This window comes from Odontesthes bonariensis, chromosome 21, assembly GCF_027942865.1.
Source record: "Odontesthes bonariensis isolate fOdoBon6 chromosome 21, fOdoBon6.hap1, whole genome shotgun sequence".
NCBI classification, from domain to species: Eukaryota; Metazoa; Chordata; class Actinopteri; order Atheriniformes; family Atherinopsidae; genus Odontesthes; species Odontesthes bonariensis.
In genome coordinates, this window is record NC_134526.1 from 9,512,363 (window position 1) to 9,530,770 (window position 18,408).

The following is an 18,408-nucleotide window of genomic DNA, read 5'->3' on the forward strand; positions in this document are numbered from 1 at the left end:
GAAAGACAGCACAGCAAAATCTCATTAAAAAAGCACGTCATAAATGCTGTGTTTTATAAAAATGTGTTTTAGTGACATCTAATGACATCCATCCATCCATCCGTTATCTATACCGCTGAATCCGTCGGTCGGGTCGCAGGGGGGCTGGAGCCTATCCCAGCAGTCAATGGGCGAGAGGCGGGGTACACCCTGGACAGGGCGCCAGTCCATCGCAGGGCCACATAGAGACAAACGAGACAAACAACCACACACACTCACTCACTCCTGAGGACAATTTAGAGATGCCAATTAACCTAGCATGCATGATTTTTTGGACGGTGGGAGGAAGCCGGAGTACCCGGAGAGAACCCACGCATACACGGGGAGAACATGCAAACTCCACACAGAAAGGCCCCAGCTGGGTATCTAATGACATCTTAGTGTTAAATGTCATTATTTTGTTTTCATGTGAAATGTGTTTCTTTTTTATGTGTCATAATCGAGTTTTGCCTCCAGTGCTCAAAAGTAACTGAGGACTTTAATCAAGCATGGTACCTAACTACAAATCATTGGTCCTTGAACTTGAGTAATTTCTGTTTTATGCTATTTCAGACTTTATTTGGCAGTTTTACTCAGCCACCTTTGAGATGAATTTGAAATGCAACCCAATGGTTAACAGTTTGTTTGAAATTTCACTTTCCAGATGGCAACATTTAATCAAACAGCTGTCTCTATATGTGATGTTCACCACATGATTATTGTGGTTAAAATCATTCACAATTAGGATGTTTTTGTGATATGATACACAATTTTGAAAAAGTTAGTTAATATCAAACTAATGTATCTTTGTTTTTGGAGTTTTTTGGAGGTCTCCTTTCTTTTATTGGTAATTGATTTACACCTAAGAACCTTTTTCAAAAAACACTTTGAAATGATGTTATTAGCAGAGATCAAATTATGATTTATCCTATCTGTATTATGAACATGATATAAATTATTATTCATTTATACATCATGATCATCTCCAATGCCAGTACATCATGACATCTCTAATTTGAATCGCCAAAGTGGATTGAACAAGTAAAAGTATTGTATTTATTTGATGGCTCCTCACCACTTTAGTAATCATCTGCATATTTGCCTGTTCCATTAACCCTGCTATTGAATTGATATTTTACTTTGATCAATGCATGAATGTAAGGAGTTGTCCTGCAGAGACTGAGATTATTATAGATATACAGCCAATGACAGTGCAGAGCACTTCAGAGCACTACACCCACCTGCTGGCAGGTGGATATGATTGTGCTAAATACTCAGCATGAGAGTGATTGTAAACCACCCACTATTTACTGTAAGAACAGATGCATTCACATATCAGAGCTTTAGCAAATATGTGTTATGTTACCAGTTGATGTTGTCTGCAGAATGCCTGTGCCATCTTTTCCCTCAAGTTCAGTTATTTGAAAAATTCAGTTTCCATAAAAAGAAAACCAACCCACAGGACTCATCTGTGGTGTGGGTTGTTCATGTTAGCGTTGCATTCGTATATGAAAGCTCACATTTATGGGAAATTCCTGAATATGTTTCAAGGACTGAACGGTGAGTTTGACCCAAACTTTCTTTTGCTTGTTTCGCTTCTGAAATCATTGTAATGTACTGCAGATAATCAAAAGATTGTGGGCCTGGGCTGAAAGGTACAAAACCATGTTCTGGTTATGAATGAATACTGCCATCTACTGTTTAGTTGGATTGAGTGTGACAATAAAGGAGCATTTCTCCCAAATCCCAATAAAACTGATTTTGCTGCTTATCCCAGCTGATATGTAGCAATGCAGACAAGGGTTTGGAGATATTGTGCCACTTCCCTATAACAGTGAATGCTTGTTAGATGTTGACATTGACTGAAAATGTTAAATCGGGACACTAAGGAGACTTTGCACGAATCACAAGGCTGAGTAAATTGAGAAGAATTGAAGAAGTAGAAAGGTAAACTTTAGAAGGAGTTTTCTAACTTCAATAAATTGTATCAAAACACTTCCAAGTGTCTCTGATTAGTTTGCCCTCACAGCTCTGGGGCTGTTACTGACTGCAGTTAGGGATGTTTTCCATAAGGAACTTTTTAGGACATTGGCATTCAAAGGATAAAATGGCTTGTGGAGATAAAGGCTCACAGGATGCAATCTTTCCCACTGAATTTACTTCATATTATTTGGAACGGTTTGCAATATTTCACATCAAATGATTCATTACTTAGAAAACCTTAAAGCTATGCTGCATTGTTGCAGCATCCACAGTCAGACACTGAAGTCAGTGATGCTGTTGAACTCTCGGACAAATTCTGAATCTAAGAGCTCCTGCACACAAGGCTCATAAAGGACTAACACAAAACAAAACAAAACAAAAGAAAAAGACTCAGAACCACAAACAATGAAGACATGACTTTTGGTTGTTCATCTAAATTGTGTCTTGTGTATGTAGGAATTGCATTATTTTTTTCTGCCACTGTGCATCACTTTGTGGTTGTTTTTCATCCCATTTTTAACCCTGAACTCATCTTTTATCTCTTTGTCATTGTGCATTGGGTTCAGTTGTTTTGTATTTCTGCTCATTATACATCTTTTTATGGTCATTCTACCTTCAAGGTTGTTTAGTTCTTTATACTGATCATTTTAGCATGTCTTAAAGATAATTTGCATTAAAATATTTTGCTTTGTGCAGTTTTTTTTCCTTGAATATCTTTTTTTTATTGTGCTGTATCTCTTTGAGCTAATTTCATGTCATAACTGGTTCACTTTGTGTCTATTGTTTGTCATTTTTAATTAATTTGTAGCCATTTTGTGGTAATTTTGTATCTCTCTTGGGCTGTTTTGTGTTGCACTTTGGTTGCTTTCCATATCAGTTGCTATTTCATCTCTTAGAAGATGTTTTAATAAATCAGCTTAGGCCTTTTGTTTGATCCCATATCATTATTTCTATATGTGTCTTGCTTTGACACATTATGTTGTAAGACTATAGAGGTCCCTGATACTTTATGGCCCCCAGGCTTGTGTCTGCAGGCCCTTTCAGTATTCTGACTGTTATTCTTACATTATTTCATGTTAAACTTGATAAATAAAAGCTCCTGGATGATTGGGCTAACATAAAGAGAATTTATTTGAAATCTGGCTTTTCTCTGCCTCTCTCCTCTGGTGTGTAAAGGCGTAAGATTACTGTTACCACTGACATAAATCTTTTATCATGAGATAGGTGTTTCTATTGTAACAAGTGTGGTTATATGAGTAATACTATTTATCAGATTTTGTTGCTAGATATAAGATCTTCTGTAAAATTCATGAATACTCTATCTTAGCACAGACTCTCTTAATCATATTTGCAGGGTATCAGAATTGCCTATAATCCAGAAAGTGACAGAGATATCAATAAAAACTTTAATGGAGTCTGAAAATTAAAATTTGAATACAATTTGAAAGTCTTATTCGCATAAGATAAATAACTCTACAGGCAAAAAATAACAACTGTGCAACTAATTAGCACGATGCATTTAATTTCACAAATAAGTTAACGGCATTGCAGTAAGCAATAATAAATGAGCAGTTACTGTTCAGTATGCTCAGGAACTCGCAAGGAAAGTGCATCCCCAACGCTCCTGAAACCGGCTAAATGTTTTTTATCTACCATCTGCTCCTCAAATTTGAACTATTAGGGCGACACTTAGGTCGCCTCTGATTAGTAAATCATCACATGCACTTCTTAATTACACATTTAATTGAGCACTGCTCCATTAGTGACCAGAAGGGGGCAGTGTGGGTCTTCAGGCAAGTGCAGATGACTCATTGTGGTGACCTACTGGCACGTGGTGGCTCGTCATTTCATTATCTCATTCAAAAAAAAAAAAAAAAAAAGAAGCATTAACTCCCTTGTTGGAGGATTTACAAGTAATATCACCTAAATTAAAGACTACGAGGCTCATAAAAACAGCCCAGTTACCTCGAACGACTTAATTTGATGGACTACTTTATTCAGGCACGCTGCATTTATTGTATGGCCATTAAAAGGTCATGCTTGCACTAAATCAAGAGGTAACCCAGAGCATGTGAGGAGACATGGGTTTTCATGATCAACAATTGGAAACAGACAGCTACCATTCTTGAGTCAGTCAAATATTATAACAAGAGTAAAAAAAAAAAACCCTCACATTTCATTAAACACACTGGTAAACACTTGTTTCAAAAGTTGTGTTTGTTTAGAGTTTATATCAAACTTGAAGATTATGTCAAAATGAAAAACACAGCTGCAAACAGGGATAATCAGTGTATGCATATGCACCCAGCTGCAGTTCAAAAAGTAAAGGATATATCATAAATATATACTACAAGCTTTCATAATAGGAGAAAGACGTTCTCTTCTCGTTTATGCAGGGCTCTACATACGCTCACAGTTGATGGTGATACAGTTTCAATTTAAAAATGTGCAAGAAGTTTTCATCCTGTCGAATATTATACTAGTCTGATGCCCTCAAATATAAATATTGCAAATAGTTTCCATCACTGTATTGGCACTTTAGAAGATTTAACAGCTGATGATGTTATGTCAAACTCAACCAGTCACTACTTTTATAAACACTGAAATATTTAGGTAAACATAGAGGACGCAATGACTGTAATTCACCCCATAGACTCTTAACGCCCCATAATTGCAGACTGACATGTCTCAGATGTGAATATTAGAAAGGCGTGGCCAGTAATGAAAATACCGGAGTTTCCAGGGAATCTGTGTGCGTCCTGCTTGTGGTTTCGGTCGCCGACCAATTCAGACACTCAGAAACCAGAGGGCTTCGCGTCGGACTGGGAGCTGGATAAAGCGCACCGGCTCGGCGCATGTGTTTGCACCCTTTTATTCTCAGTGTTCTATCTCTCGGCGTGTCTTATCGGATGCTGGATGCAATCGCTCCCCGTCTTAAGAATTCACGTCTGACGGACTAACCATGGACAGTCTAGGCAGCCGTTGTAAGATCGTAGTGGTCGGAGATACGCAATGTGGGAAAACGGCACTCTTGCACGTTTTTGCCAAGGACTGCTATCCAGAGGTAGGTCTGTAAAAAGTCTGAACTTAGCCTTTTAGTTCTGTATGGGGAAAAGACTTATTATAAAGAAAGACTTATAGAGTTATTAAAAATGAATGACAGAAACAGGATAGCTAAACTCCAGCTTTAAGTCAGCAGGTTAGATTCACCTGTCAAACAAAGAGGCAAAGAGGTGTTGGGGGGGAATGTCTGTAAATTCACAGTATCAGTCCTGTTTGAAAAAGTCCTTTGATCAGAAACTAAATGGCTTTGTCTCTGCCTGCCACATAGTTAATTTATATGTCATCTGGAAAAAGATTTGTATTGTTACTATGCTGTGGAATTTGACTGCCATTACCTTATGCATCAGAAGAATTCTCTGAAATGTGTTTTTTTTGGTTTTCATGGTCTTCTTCTTTACTTGATAACTAAAACAAACCTTTAATTTTCAGAATTACGTTCCCACAGTGTTTGAAAACTACACAGCCAGTTTTGAGATAGACAAGCACCGGATTGAGCTGAATATGTGGGACACGTCAGGTAAGACAATTTCATATCTCTGCGTGCACCCTCACTTAGAAGCTGCTGGCATCATATGAGTTCCCCTCCAGCCTTTCCATGGTGCTGGTTCCTGGCTGTGACTGTGAGAGGACTGCCTCCATCTCCCCTCTCCAACTTTTCCAGCAGTCATTTTTCTGATAAATTGCTTTGACCTGGCCAACTTAAGATGTGTTGTTTCTTTTTTAGTTTGAGGCATCTGCTATTTATGATTGTCGTCTTTGAGGGAGACTTCAGTGCCAGCCATGTCTGTGTGTCTTGTGTTTGCATTCCTTCCTGTGCATTACACTGTGTGTGGCTGACTCTTCCCATGCTCTGGCTCAGGGTCAGGCCACTCTGGGAGGGGAGAGGGGTGAGGACATGGCTAAGTCAGACAGGATGGGCCTGGAGGGACCAGTAATTACTCTAACATTAAAGTGTTTTCATCAGATTTAGATGGATGCAAGTTATCTGACATATATTATAAGGTTGGGTCATGTCGCCGGCCTGCTTTTGTGATCGAGTTTCCTGCTTTGCCACATTCTTAGATGGGGAAACATTCACTTTTGTTGTTGAGCTTGACTTCCTTTGCATATTTAATTTAGTTTGTTAATGAATCATTAATGAAAGGGATGGAATTTGATTATCTGGAGAGTATGACATTTCCAGAGTTTATGCAGCTGGTCACTCCACATTCTTCAGCCCATTCATTAGGATTCATCCATCATTGTCTCAACTTATGGTTTTAGTGACATGTGGTGTGATATTTTAAGGGCTTTCCCCAGTCTCTTGAAAATTCTTGAAGCATTGATAATGTCTAATTTAAACATACTGATTTACTCTAAATACTAACTGCTGGTGACATCGGTATAAGAATATTTTCGAAGACTATGTCCACAGTGTTGTGCCATGAGAATGGGACTCAATGCGATTAGGGTACATTGACAGTATTGACAAAGTTCTTGCTGAGGAAGTAGATTTGCCTGTCAAGCAGCGAGACGCACTAGTGAGACTTCTGCTCTATCCCACTCTTGTCAGTGCAGATGGATTTACTGCTCTGAGCTACACTGAGACTCTGCATGTCAAAGCAATCTCAGGCCAGATCGGCTCCTGCCAGCCAGCCATATGACCAGTGACAAGGCAGAGCACTTTGAGAACTGAATATTGAATTCTCCCAGGGGGAAGTTCTTTGTTTTACCATAAACATTCCCAAACCTAAAACCATCTTCCGGGAAAGAGGATGTGAGTATTTCTATGTCACATGGTGAGTCGGTGAAAGAATGTTATTTTAAGTTGAACCTCATGTCGACCCAGAGAGTAAATCTGCTTGAGCCTGTCCCTCAGGGGTGGGAGTCCTCTGGGGCCTGGGGCCACAATTTTGAGTCCCTTATCTCTCAGCTGTAAGTAGCTAATGATGTGGTGGGAATGTTGTGCTTCTGTCAATCTTTAAAACCCTAAAGCACCTTTGGCAATGTAAGGCTTTAATCTTCAGTCAGGAGCCGCCCAACTCACAATCAGCGTGACGTCACCCAGCCCACAGGGCAAATGTGTGTGTTTGCCTGTGCGCCTCTCTGTGTACTGCGCCACTATTCGCTGATTCACAGCAAACACAGATGTTCATATTTTCTCTCAACAAAAAAAACATAATGATAATTGGCTCACATTTAGATCAAAAGAGATTTCATCTGTAGAAAAAAGTCAGTCTTCCAGATTTTTATTATTGCTTCACCCTTCTTCCCCTTCAGCTCCCCTTCTCTCATCTGCCTTTTAAGCACCGTCACCACCAGTTCAGCCTCGTCACACCAGCATTTAGTTAGACATTTAAGACATCTATTCCTTTTTTGTACAGACGATGACAGTGATCAGTTGACTTGTTATATGTATGACATACGTGGCATACAGTTAAACTTTGGTAAAGTTTGACCCATGACTTTGTTCTATCTGTCATTTGCAAGCTGTCTCGACAGCTCTGACCTTTCAGGCAACAGAAAGTCTGAGACTCCAAAAATGAAAAAGAAAACTTATCACAAGTAATAATAGCAAAAGAGCTATCCTCTATATATTTATTTTCTCATCAACAGAACCATTCACTCTGAATAGGAGCCTGCAGTCCACTGGACATTTTCTTTTTGACGTAACATTAGCTCAGTCTGTCTTCCGCCTGCCACTCCTCATTCCAGCCCCACGTACCAACATCTGTTTTCTTGCTCACAGCATATCACAAAAAGTATTGTCTCCTCTTTTATTGCTAGTGAAGTCTACCTGCTGTGGTCTGGCTCTGCTAACAAAAACATTATTGATCGCTGTTGAGGGCTATTGAATCTCGCCTGGCTCAAATTTCTCTGGTATGGTTACATTGCATGTTCCCAGGAATCAGTGGTGCAGCACAGACGTTAGACATTGATTAGTTTGGTTCCATTAATTCTGATTCTTCCTCAAGGTCCTGTCCTTGCAGGAATGGTGAGAGAAGGGATGAGCTGTTAATCTAATTGAGGTTACTACTTAGTGTAAATCTCAATTTCTCTATATGAGCATGTTTTTGTTGCACCTCCCTAAACAGATTTAAATGTTTTATCTGTTATTGTTTTAGCCTGTTGTCTGCCCTGCAACTTTGGACATTCTGGAGAATTAAAAAAATGACACTCATGCTACACAGGTGAGCAGCCATGTACTGTAGAGATAGACAGTGAAGTCAGTTTCACCACTGCGTATATCTATGGTTTAATTTACTCTTAAAGCAACCCAAGCTGTCAAGTAGTCAAAATGTCAATGCAGCTCAGTGATAACTTGTCTGAGGGTCATTAGTGATAACTGCCAATGCTCATGGGCCCCTTTAGTAGTCAGTCAGTCTGGGTTTTTACTGTGCCTAAAGTATTAATGCACTCATCCACTTCCCAATATGGTAAGATTCCCTGTAGCCTTGGCCTGAGACTGGTGAGCATGTTGTCTCCTACATGTCCAAGTCATGATGGGACGGGTTTCCCAAAAGTTCTTGCAGCAGTATATTCACGTCTCTTCCTGTTAGTCTTCCCCAGCTGTCTTGTGTATGCCTGGCCCGATTCCCACATGAAACTCTTGTATTCTGTGTAATAATGCTGGAGGGCTGTTTCAAGATAGCCTGGGCGAAAGCCGACTGTTGACTCTGTCAAACAGTCTGGGAAAACCCAAGAGGAATCCGTTTCCATGGAGGGCGGGACCTTACCCAGCAACTTAAATTCATTGGAGTAACGGAGTTCCCTTAACAAATCAGTAATGTTTAGAAATGACGTTGGTTATGCGCCGAGGTTCATGCTTACTCTCGCGAGGCTCTAGCTCGCGAATCACGCTTTCCACATCCGCTTTCATTATACCGGTCCCATTTGATAAATCAAACTTTTCCCACAGCCAGTTGGAAGGAGAGCTACGACATCCTTGCCACTAACAAAATTGACGAGGCATTCCTCTTGCTCTCGTTTTAATTGTGTAATGCTCTCCAGAGTTGAGACAACTTCATGGATAGCTTCTAGCGTTCTTCCGTCGCCATGTTTATTTCCGCTGTGGTTGAACTACAATTATATGGACTACAATGGACTCCGCGCGTGAGTTCTGCGTCACCACTCGCAACTGTTTGCTGATTGGCAAAACACTGAGCGAACCGAGGTAGGGGGATTTGGCCAGACTATGTGCGGAGCCAAAATCTTTGGGCGGAAGTACGTAGGATGGCGTCACCAGGCTAGTTTCAAGAGGCAATTTACAAGAATCTTGTTTTCCTGTTTTTGTTTTTTGTTTTTGCTGACTTTTCTTGTGCTAATCGCTTGGTCTTTTTTTTTTTTTTTTTTTTTTTTTTTACTAAACTTTCTATAGATTACTTGTAATCCTCGTGTGAGTCATTCTTATCCTGTGAGTTTCCTTTTTCTTTCTGTCTGGTTTAGGCTATTTCCTCCTGTTCCAACCACCCTGCTCCTTCTTTGTTTATTTCCTACCAAAGTGTTGTTGCTGCTGGGAAGTTGAAATGCATCACTTGCTGTGGTGTTGAGGATTTTTTCTCCAACAGTCTTGCTTTACATGGGGTGTTCACAACAAAACAATAATAAAAGCTTTCTTGAACTGGCAGTTTGAAGCACTGTGGGGCCTCACAAACACCTATTTTCAAGAATATGTAATGTTACTGCTCCAAAAAGTAAAATTACCCCTCACTTGAGTTCCAGTGCCCATTTTCTCAAATGAGTCTTCGTCTGCTAAACCTGTGGTAAACATATTTTTTATTTTTCATCACACATCTTCCTTGTTATTGTCTTTGACTCGTGGGACAATAACATGACACTCCGATTGTGTAACGCCGCTCCCATTTCCCACTCTTGCTCATAGTTACAGTCTGGTATGAGAGTCTCGGTCTTTTCATACCGACTTTCCAACATTCCTGACGACTTTATGCTCTTTAAGCTCCACATTCTTAGGGCAGTGGACCGGTAGGGCATCCAGCAGCCTGTAAAAACATCCCGAGCTCTGTGGGCTTTCCGATCCTCAACACTTTCCACTTGATTAAACTTTAATGGACAATAAGTGAACTACAACCACAACACAGAGCAGAAATAAAACCAACAGACATTCCCCTCTGCCCTCAAATCCACAGCTCAATGCAGCTGGAGGAAGCTCAAAAAGTTCTGTGAGATCTAATTGGACATTAGAGCGGGTATGCTGATCGCATGAGATAACATATTCTGCTCTTGGATCATTAAGTTGTTTTGCTTGTCTTCTGAATCACTACTGTAATGGTAAACTTGGGGTTAAATGAGTGAAAACCAACATTTTCATTCACTTTTCTCCAAATAACCTCCAGTTTGAGTACAAGCTGCTTTTTAGGTGGTTGGAGCCGCTGGATATAAACACAAATGGTAAAAACACCTTTTTGTTTTTGTCAGCTTCTGAAAGGAAGTTGACAAGATCCTTTAAATTGCTGTTCAATAGCCCCAGTATGCACCCAGCCTAAGCTCTGTTTGTTAATCTTTGCAGAACCAGCCCAGGGCAATAACTGCCTAAACAAAACCTGTTTTGATGATGCATAGCGTGAGGATAAGGCACTCCCCTGCACTGACAAAGAGTGGCTGCAGTACAGTTTCAGTTATTGAGTAAACAGACGAAGGCTGATGAAAACACTGTCCCTCAAATGGGTTGTTTTTCTAAACATAAACAGAAAAAGTATTGAAAAGTTTTTCCTCATGTTTTCATCTAACAAACAGTTTAATCTGAAATGATGGTTTTCTTAGATTTAAAGTGAATTTAAATGTGAACAAAAACTAACAGTTTCTCAGAGCTCTGGGTGCTGGCCTGCTTTCTCAGACTAACTGTCCAAAATCCAAAATTATTGACTATCACATGTGATTAAAAATCACCCAAGTCTGTACTCAAGCATCAATAGAGTTATTATCTGACAAGGTGATGTTTTATTTCTTGCACCTTTGCAGGAGGGTCTTCTTAACTTAAACGACTTTTGGCTGTGTGTGATGGGTCTGAAACTTAGAGCAGCTTTGTATCTTTGATCAACTGCTCCGTCAAGGTGAGAGGAGAGTTTAAGTTTCTTTAGAGAAAAGGAAGTGCGAGATATTTCTTAGACTGTCGCTTTTGCTTTGGTGCAGTCAGTGTATCATAATTAGTGGTAAACAGTGAGCTGAGCTGTAAAGCCAAGCTCCAGATTTACCAGTTTGTCTTTGTCTCCACCCTCATCTGTAGCCACGAACGGATAATATCCAAAATACCAAGATGACTAAACAAGTAGCTGAAAAAGAATTTCCTAACGTGGTAGCAGGACCTGCTTTCTGAGATCAGGTGAGAGGTTCTGATATCCAGGTGGAGCTCAAACCTGCTGTTCTTCCTCATTGAGAGGAACCTGTTGAAGTGATTCTGTGACCTGATAAGGGTGTTGTCAGGGCGCCTCCCTTCAGAAGTCTACCAGGAATGACCAGCTGGGTGGAGGCCTTGAGGCCAACAGGAGTCACAAGAGAGATCAATTTTCACACCTGGCCTGGGGGTGTCTCTCTGGGAGGAACTTGAGGAAGTAGACATGAGGTCTGGACATCTCTGCTCCCCGTGTTGACTCTGAAAGGGACAACACAGTTGGGAGAATGGATGTAAATGAATGCATGGGCAATTATTTGGCCAGGTTTAGAAGATGACACAGCAATAATTTCAAAAGTGATTTTGTAGGACTTGTTTCACATTAAAAAAAAAAAAAAGAGTGATCCACAACTACTCCTTTGTGGGTTGTTATGCTGGTTTGTTGGCCAGCTCATCCAGTTGGTCCAGGCTGCTGGATGGATTGTCCCGAAATTTGGCGAAGACATTTATGGTTGCCAGGCAAAGAATCTAATCCCCGGTTATTTTCTTTAGAGAGGTTTATACTCATTATTTTGAGTGAAATATCATGATTGCACTGATAAATGCATTAAAAATTGGAACTCGTGTACATATTCTGCTTTGTACTAATCAGTGATATGATACAAAGATGGTGAACATGAAGTCAGACACAAGCAAGGCTGCAAACTTGATGAAACATGAAAATGCATGTCAGGTGTAATATTTTGTATTGTGTTAGTGATAGAAACCATCATACAAATTTAATGAAGGTTTCCATTTACAACTGATATGTGAACAAAAATGCAACTGGGTACTGTTTGTAACAATGTTGTTGATTTGTGTCTGCCTTGCTGGATGCTTTTAGTGCTTTGAAATAAATCTAGGTCTTTGTGCCAGACCTCCAATCTCCATATAGTGATACTGGAATGCTTGTTAGGGTATTTTTGGACAGAGGGGCTACTGTTCTGTCCTCCTGGACTTTATGAGCTTGATAACAAAGTAGCAGAGAATTTATCCACTGACTGGTTTATGTTGTCAACCTGGCGTCAGGTTTTGGATGAGCCTGCAGTCTGTCTGACAGGATTCACTATAATCAGTAATTAAACGTACAAATAAATCTAATGACAGTGATAGCTGCAGAAATAGGGATGCAGGCATGCCTCATGTTATAAATAACTGGTTATTTTCAAATTGCAGTGATGAATCATAATGAATCTAAGTTTACTCCTCTTTTTTCCTTCTTTGCAAATCATCCCCTGCTCTAAAGTTCTTGAAAAATGATGGGCTCCTACGCAGTGCTGCACTCCACTGCACCAAGAGTCTCTCAGCAGGTTTGTGTGATGCTGGAAGACAGCTGGCAGTCCTAGCTGCAGGGGGTAGATCTGTTGGTTCTTGAGCAGCAGTTTCTGAATTATAGTCTTATTTTACAGAGGATTTAAAAAAAATAAGAAAATGTGGCCTCCCTTAACTGTTAGAGAAGATGATGGAACAAAGGAACTAGAACAGAAAAGACAGCAGAGGAGAGGGTAAAGTTTGTTCTTTGAAAGTCAAGTATGAATTCTTTCTCTATTCATCCTGCCCTCTTTCTTTTCCCTTGTCAATGTTGTCCATCTCTGATAGCCCATTAGCGACAGTGGCTGCCGGAGCACTGTGCTGAGGTCACTAGCATTCAGCGCCAGGGGGTGGTGGGCAGATGTGTAATTACCACAGAGACTATCTGCTCTCCTCAGTGAGAGAGAGAAACACAGAGATGCACACATGCATCTATACTCTAACACAGTGCAGCCCGACTCATGCAGCCACTTTTAAATGCACACAAAAAGTTTAGAGTATCCCACATGTCTACTCGCGCATAAACAATGAAACATGCACTTCTGGGAGGCCCCGGAGGATGTAACTCTCTGCTCCTTCTGACCTCTAACTTCAGTCAGGTGAGCCAGTAAGTGCGTGCATGGATACATCTACACGCTTTTAGCGCCAAGCAAAAGTGTATGATCTGCTTAAATGGCACTGCACACTGCTGAAAGACTGCATTTAGCTTTTACTTAGTTAATGTCCCATTGTGAAAATCAGACTGATAAGCTAATAGGGAGTGAACACTAACTGGACAGGATTAAAAGGAGTTTTTGGTCTATTGTGAAGAAAAGGAACACTTAAGGCTTTTTTTTATGGCTTACAGAATACGAGCTTTGTCTTAAGCCTTTCCTACAGTTTTAGTAACAGAAGCTATTTTAGCTATTGCAAGAAAGAAAAGAGAAAGGATAAATAGATCAAGTTAAGACTTGTACTGTTTTACAGCCAGAATAAAAAGGAGAGAGATCTACAAAGACATGAGAATAAAGAGATATTTAGTGGTGGTTCACAACACTGACTGCACATTGACATTTAAGTAATAAGTGTTTTCCTCACATAAATTATTGTTTTTTGGTCTTCAGAAAATTCCAAAAAATAATTTGTTTTGAACATCATATTTTGAGGATAAAACTGTATGTAGTTTTTTCTTCCTCAGAGCTTCACTAATTCCAAGGGCCAAAAATAGCTTTGTGCAAGCGATGAGAGTGATTCAAACATCTGCAGTGAACAGCCAAATGATGATCTGCACCCATTTCATAGTGCAAAGGATGTTTTTGAAGCTCATGATGATCATTCACAAGTTAATCTTTGTAGGATTAAAACTACAAGTAACTCTTTCTCTGTTTTTGGCATTTTTGTTACACATTTTTAAAAAGACTATTTGTTCAATTTAGGAAATTAGATTATGTAATAGGGGCCATTATGTCTGATATTTGTTGATATTGCATGTTCATTGTAAACATGTAAAGTATCAAATAATAATCTAAACCTACTTAAATGTAATCTTTCAGAGCCAAAACCCAGACTTTACACTGCTCTGGAATATGTTAATTGTAATTTTTTTCTGTTTTGGTGCCAAGGTCATCTCAAATTTCTTAATGCGGGATATATTGATTCCCCACAGCTAAAAGTCATTATAAAGGAACAAGAAACTCAAACGATATATAAAAAAGAAAATGTCTCTGTGTGATGGATATGTGTGACTTCCTCTATCAATGTGTGGGCATGTGCATGATTGAGTGAGTTAGTGTTTGGGAATTCCTACAGCTCTGAGCTTGAGACCCTTCCTTTTGTTTCCCGGCTCACCAGAGACATAATGGGAGCTGTTGAAGGGCTTTCGGGTGGGAGCAGGGGCACAATTTGGCTGGAGAGTGCATCTGCTGCCCCAAGCAGTAGGCAAAGAAATTGGGGGAGTAAGGGGTTGAATGAAGTATAAATATGGAGGGCATGGGTGGGCTACCCTAAGAGCATGTTGTGAGAGCAGAGAGTGCTCGCTAGGATTGAAAACTAGAAAAGAGGACAAAAGGAGTCGACAGAAGGAGAAGCATACATCTGTGCTTTTCCCAGTCCCATCCACCACCCCACCCTCACAGGCTTTGTGTTGTGAGTAAGGTTTGTCGGTGGCACCCTTGGGACCTGACCCACTCCGGTCCTCAGGGAAACGCATGCACAAATGTCGGCTGTGTCACATTTTAATCTAGTACAGCCTCTTGTTACACATTGAACTCTCAGCTACATATGGTAATATAAAACAGTGCTGTTGAGAATTCAGTCCTTTTGTCAGTTGTATTAAGAGGTGGAAGACCCTTTAATTGTGCAACATGTCTTTTTCGACCTTAAAAGAAATGATCGATGGCAGAATGTGGAGGAATGTGTTGACACAGCTACATGCCCTTGAAGTTACTTAATCGGCACAACCAAATGGACTATAGATTTTTTACTTAAAATTTTTAAATAAACATTTTCCTTTAAAGGGATACAAGGTAGTTTAGCGGCAGTATAGCGATCTCTATTGGTCAAACTGAAATTCTACACTGTCGTAAAAATGCCCACCTGTACACACCCACTAACTAACCATCGTGGCGAATGCTGCCGTTGTGTTATTTAGTCAGTGCAGTTAGGTCATCTGATTCACAAGTGTAGACTGCCCACGTAAGATACTATAATCAGAGATTTTCTGAAGAGAGAACTCAAGATAATATGCTATAATCCTGTTGCTGGAGGAAGTGGCCGCGGGGACAGCTCGTCGTTTCTCTGCTCAGGCTGCTGTCCCCGCGACCCGATCCCCGGACAAGCGGCACATAATGGATGTATGGATGGACTGTTGCTGATCTTGAATGGGATTCTTCCCTCATCATGGTGTATTCGTGGAGTGATTCCTTTGTATTAGCAGACACTTACAAAAGTTACATCTTAGACAGATGTGCGCAGGCACTACCAACACACGCCACAATAAACGCAGACTAGCTCTACACTATTCCGATTACAATCACAAATTAATCAATTTTCATGTGTAGATAACAATTCTTGTTCGGATCAAAACGCTATTCTTATTATAATCAGGTCAGTCCGTGTATTTCTGAAGCTAGGCTACGTCTCGAACTCAGGAGGAATTAGAGCACCATCATCACCTGTCTCTTTGCGATCTAAAACGCAGGTCACTATGGTAGATGAACAAGATCACGCTTGGAGAAATTTCACAAAGATGGGAAGTGCCAACATCGAACGTTTCATATTCAGTCTGTGAAAGGCAGAATATGAAACGCTTGGTGTTGGCTCCTCAACGCAAGCGAACACATAGCCTACAACTACAGCTAGCATACAGTACCTAGCTAAGTGCCGTAAACACAAACGACTCTTCTCGCGCATCACGACACTTCAGAAGCGGGTCGCTCCTGCCGAAGTTACATATGGGATTTTCAGCATACAGACCCCTGTTGGGAGCGAGACAGGCTTCATTCGCTTACTATTGACTTGTTTAGCCTTTGTTAAACTCCTGAAGGCTATAATTTTAGGTGAAAATGCTACCTAGTGCCCCTTTAACTGGAGAATAAACTCTAACAGCCACTACTTTTCAACTGATCTGACCTGATCAATGCTTACTGTTTCATCTGGTCATGCAATCAGTAAAAGACAAACTATTGGACCAGAAGGGTGATTGCAGAGCATTCAACCTGCAGTGCTGTTCATGCACTTCAGCCACTGACAACTAATCCACCTTGACACTAAAGTAGGCATTTGTTCTTATTCAGTAGCAGCAGCAGCAGTAGCAAATGCCACAGTCATCCAGGCAGACTGGAAAGACACCCAGGGAACTGTGGCTCTGTGTGTTTTCTCGCGGTCTACTCCCTCTGCTCGGTGCAACAGTAACCGATGCAGCGACAGCTTTGATCAGCCCACTTCAAACGGCCACATTGACTGGTTCTGCTGCTCCCAATGCGATAGCGTTCAGTCCCTCTGGCCCTGCACCTCCACACGAGCGAAACCCTCTCAGCATCCATCTGCAACCCATCCGAGCGTAAGGAGATACGGGACGGGAGGCCGTATTTCACCTCCATCCTCCACCCCCCACCTTCACCTTGCTCATACACACCCGACAGATCCCATCATTTATGGATGACTTTATTTATAAACAAGATCCAAAGCGCTCCCTTACTCGTTGCTGCTGCTGCTTTTGTGGCAGCGAAATTGCACTTGAAGTGGTGCCACGTCTCCCTGGTGACCTCCCTTGGAGACTGCAAAGTGGGCTTGGGTATAGATAGCACCATGATAGGGATGTGTTTGGATGGTTATGCACTGGAGGAAGTGGAGCTGACGGAGCTCAGGATATCCTATTCCACTCACAAGTTTTTCTTTCATAACCCTGTGCAGCCGCTGACTGAATGTTCTCATTCCTTCTTTCATATGAGACTGACAGCTGTGGACAGAGAAGTGGCAATCACAGTGTTATTACAAGTTTTAATGAAAATCTTCAAGTTGGAATACAAGTTTCACAAGGAAAGTATGAAATTCAAAGGTGTAGAAGTAAAGGACCAGATCGCCAATTTCAGGATAATAAAGAGATGATTTTGAATACTGAGGATGTGTGTGTGTGTGTATGAGGAAGTTTTTCAGATATGAGTTTAATGTGACTTACAAATCACTCGTGGCCAAAGAAATAGGGTAATTTACAATATTGACATTTAACTTGGAAAGTAGAGGTGCTGGGATGAAGCTCTAGCCAGTGTGTAGCATTTAGGAGGATCTGTTGGCAGGAATGCAACATGATATTCATTACTATGATTTGAAATATGTAGAACTGCTTGAAAATAACCTTACCTTTGAACAAGCAATTTCTATCTACAGATGGTGAGGGAATACCTTTTTTTCCCAACTTTCATTAACACTGACTGCTTGGTTATGTTTTGGCAACAAAACATAACCATGCACGATTGTGCATACTTTGAGATCAAAGTCAAATATTAGGCATGGTCAGTAAATAACCGGTTTGATTATGTAACCATGTTAATATTTGATTCAATTTAATTTGTAGTCGCCCACTTTTATCTCGGTGTCCCTTTGAAGTGGGAGCTCCTCAGATTTGATCAGTGTTAGATTTTCCAACAAGCCTCCTTCTCTTTTGTAAAACACCTCTCGTTCCTTTGTGATTCCTTTAATGTAACAAACAATAAAAGCGTCTATGTTGGGATATTGAAACCAACTGCGGTACAAAACACAGACAATCAAATTCATATCGTGATCTTATTTTTAACTGTGCCATGTTGGGGATTATGTCCAAAGAGTCTGAACTACTTCTGCCGATTTGATCGGATCCAACACTTGTTCTGAGCTTTATAAATCACAGAAACGAATATGAAAAAAAGAAACAGTTTGATCGCATGCTCTAAGTACAGCGCAAGAAATCATTCACAGCTTCTTTCTTTTCTCACACTAACAAATGTCGAGTATTTCTTTGGTATTATAACACCCAAACAATTGAACATCTCTAAGGAATTAAGGTTGTCACAGTGAAGACTTCCACTCAAGTCTATAGTCTTCTCTCAAATAGTTCACTCGGGAAAACCGAAGTAAAGCTAGACAAGGGATATATGTTTTGATCAACTGAAGAAGCTAGTGACAAAGAAGCATGGTGATCTTTCAAAGCC

The 18,408-nt window shown here is 40.5% G+C and overlaps 1 protein-coding gene across 1 annotated transcript in view; it reads left to right on the forward strand.

The window, feature by feature from the left end:
- The first annotated feature begins 4,737 nt into the window (after positions 1 to 4,737).
- Positions 4,738 to 18,408, forward strand: part of rnd2 (Rho family GTPase 2) — a 28,424-nt gene continuing 14,753 nt past the window's right edge. Inside the window, exons 1-2 of the mRNA XM_075453750.1 lie at positions 4,738 to 5,065; positions 5,494 to 5,581. Of these exons, the coding sequence (XP_075309865.1) occupies positions 4,964 to 5,065; positions 5,494 to 5,581 (190 nt within the window). The 5' untranslated portion in view covers positions 4,738 to 4,963. The remainder of the gene's footprint in view (positions 5,066 to 5,493; positions 5,582 to 18,408) is intronic.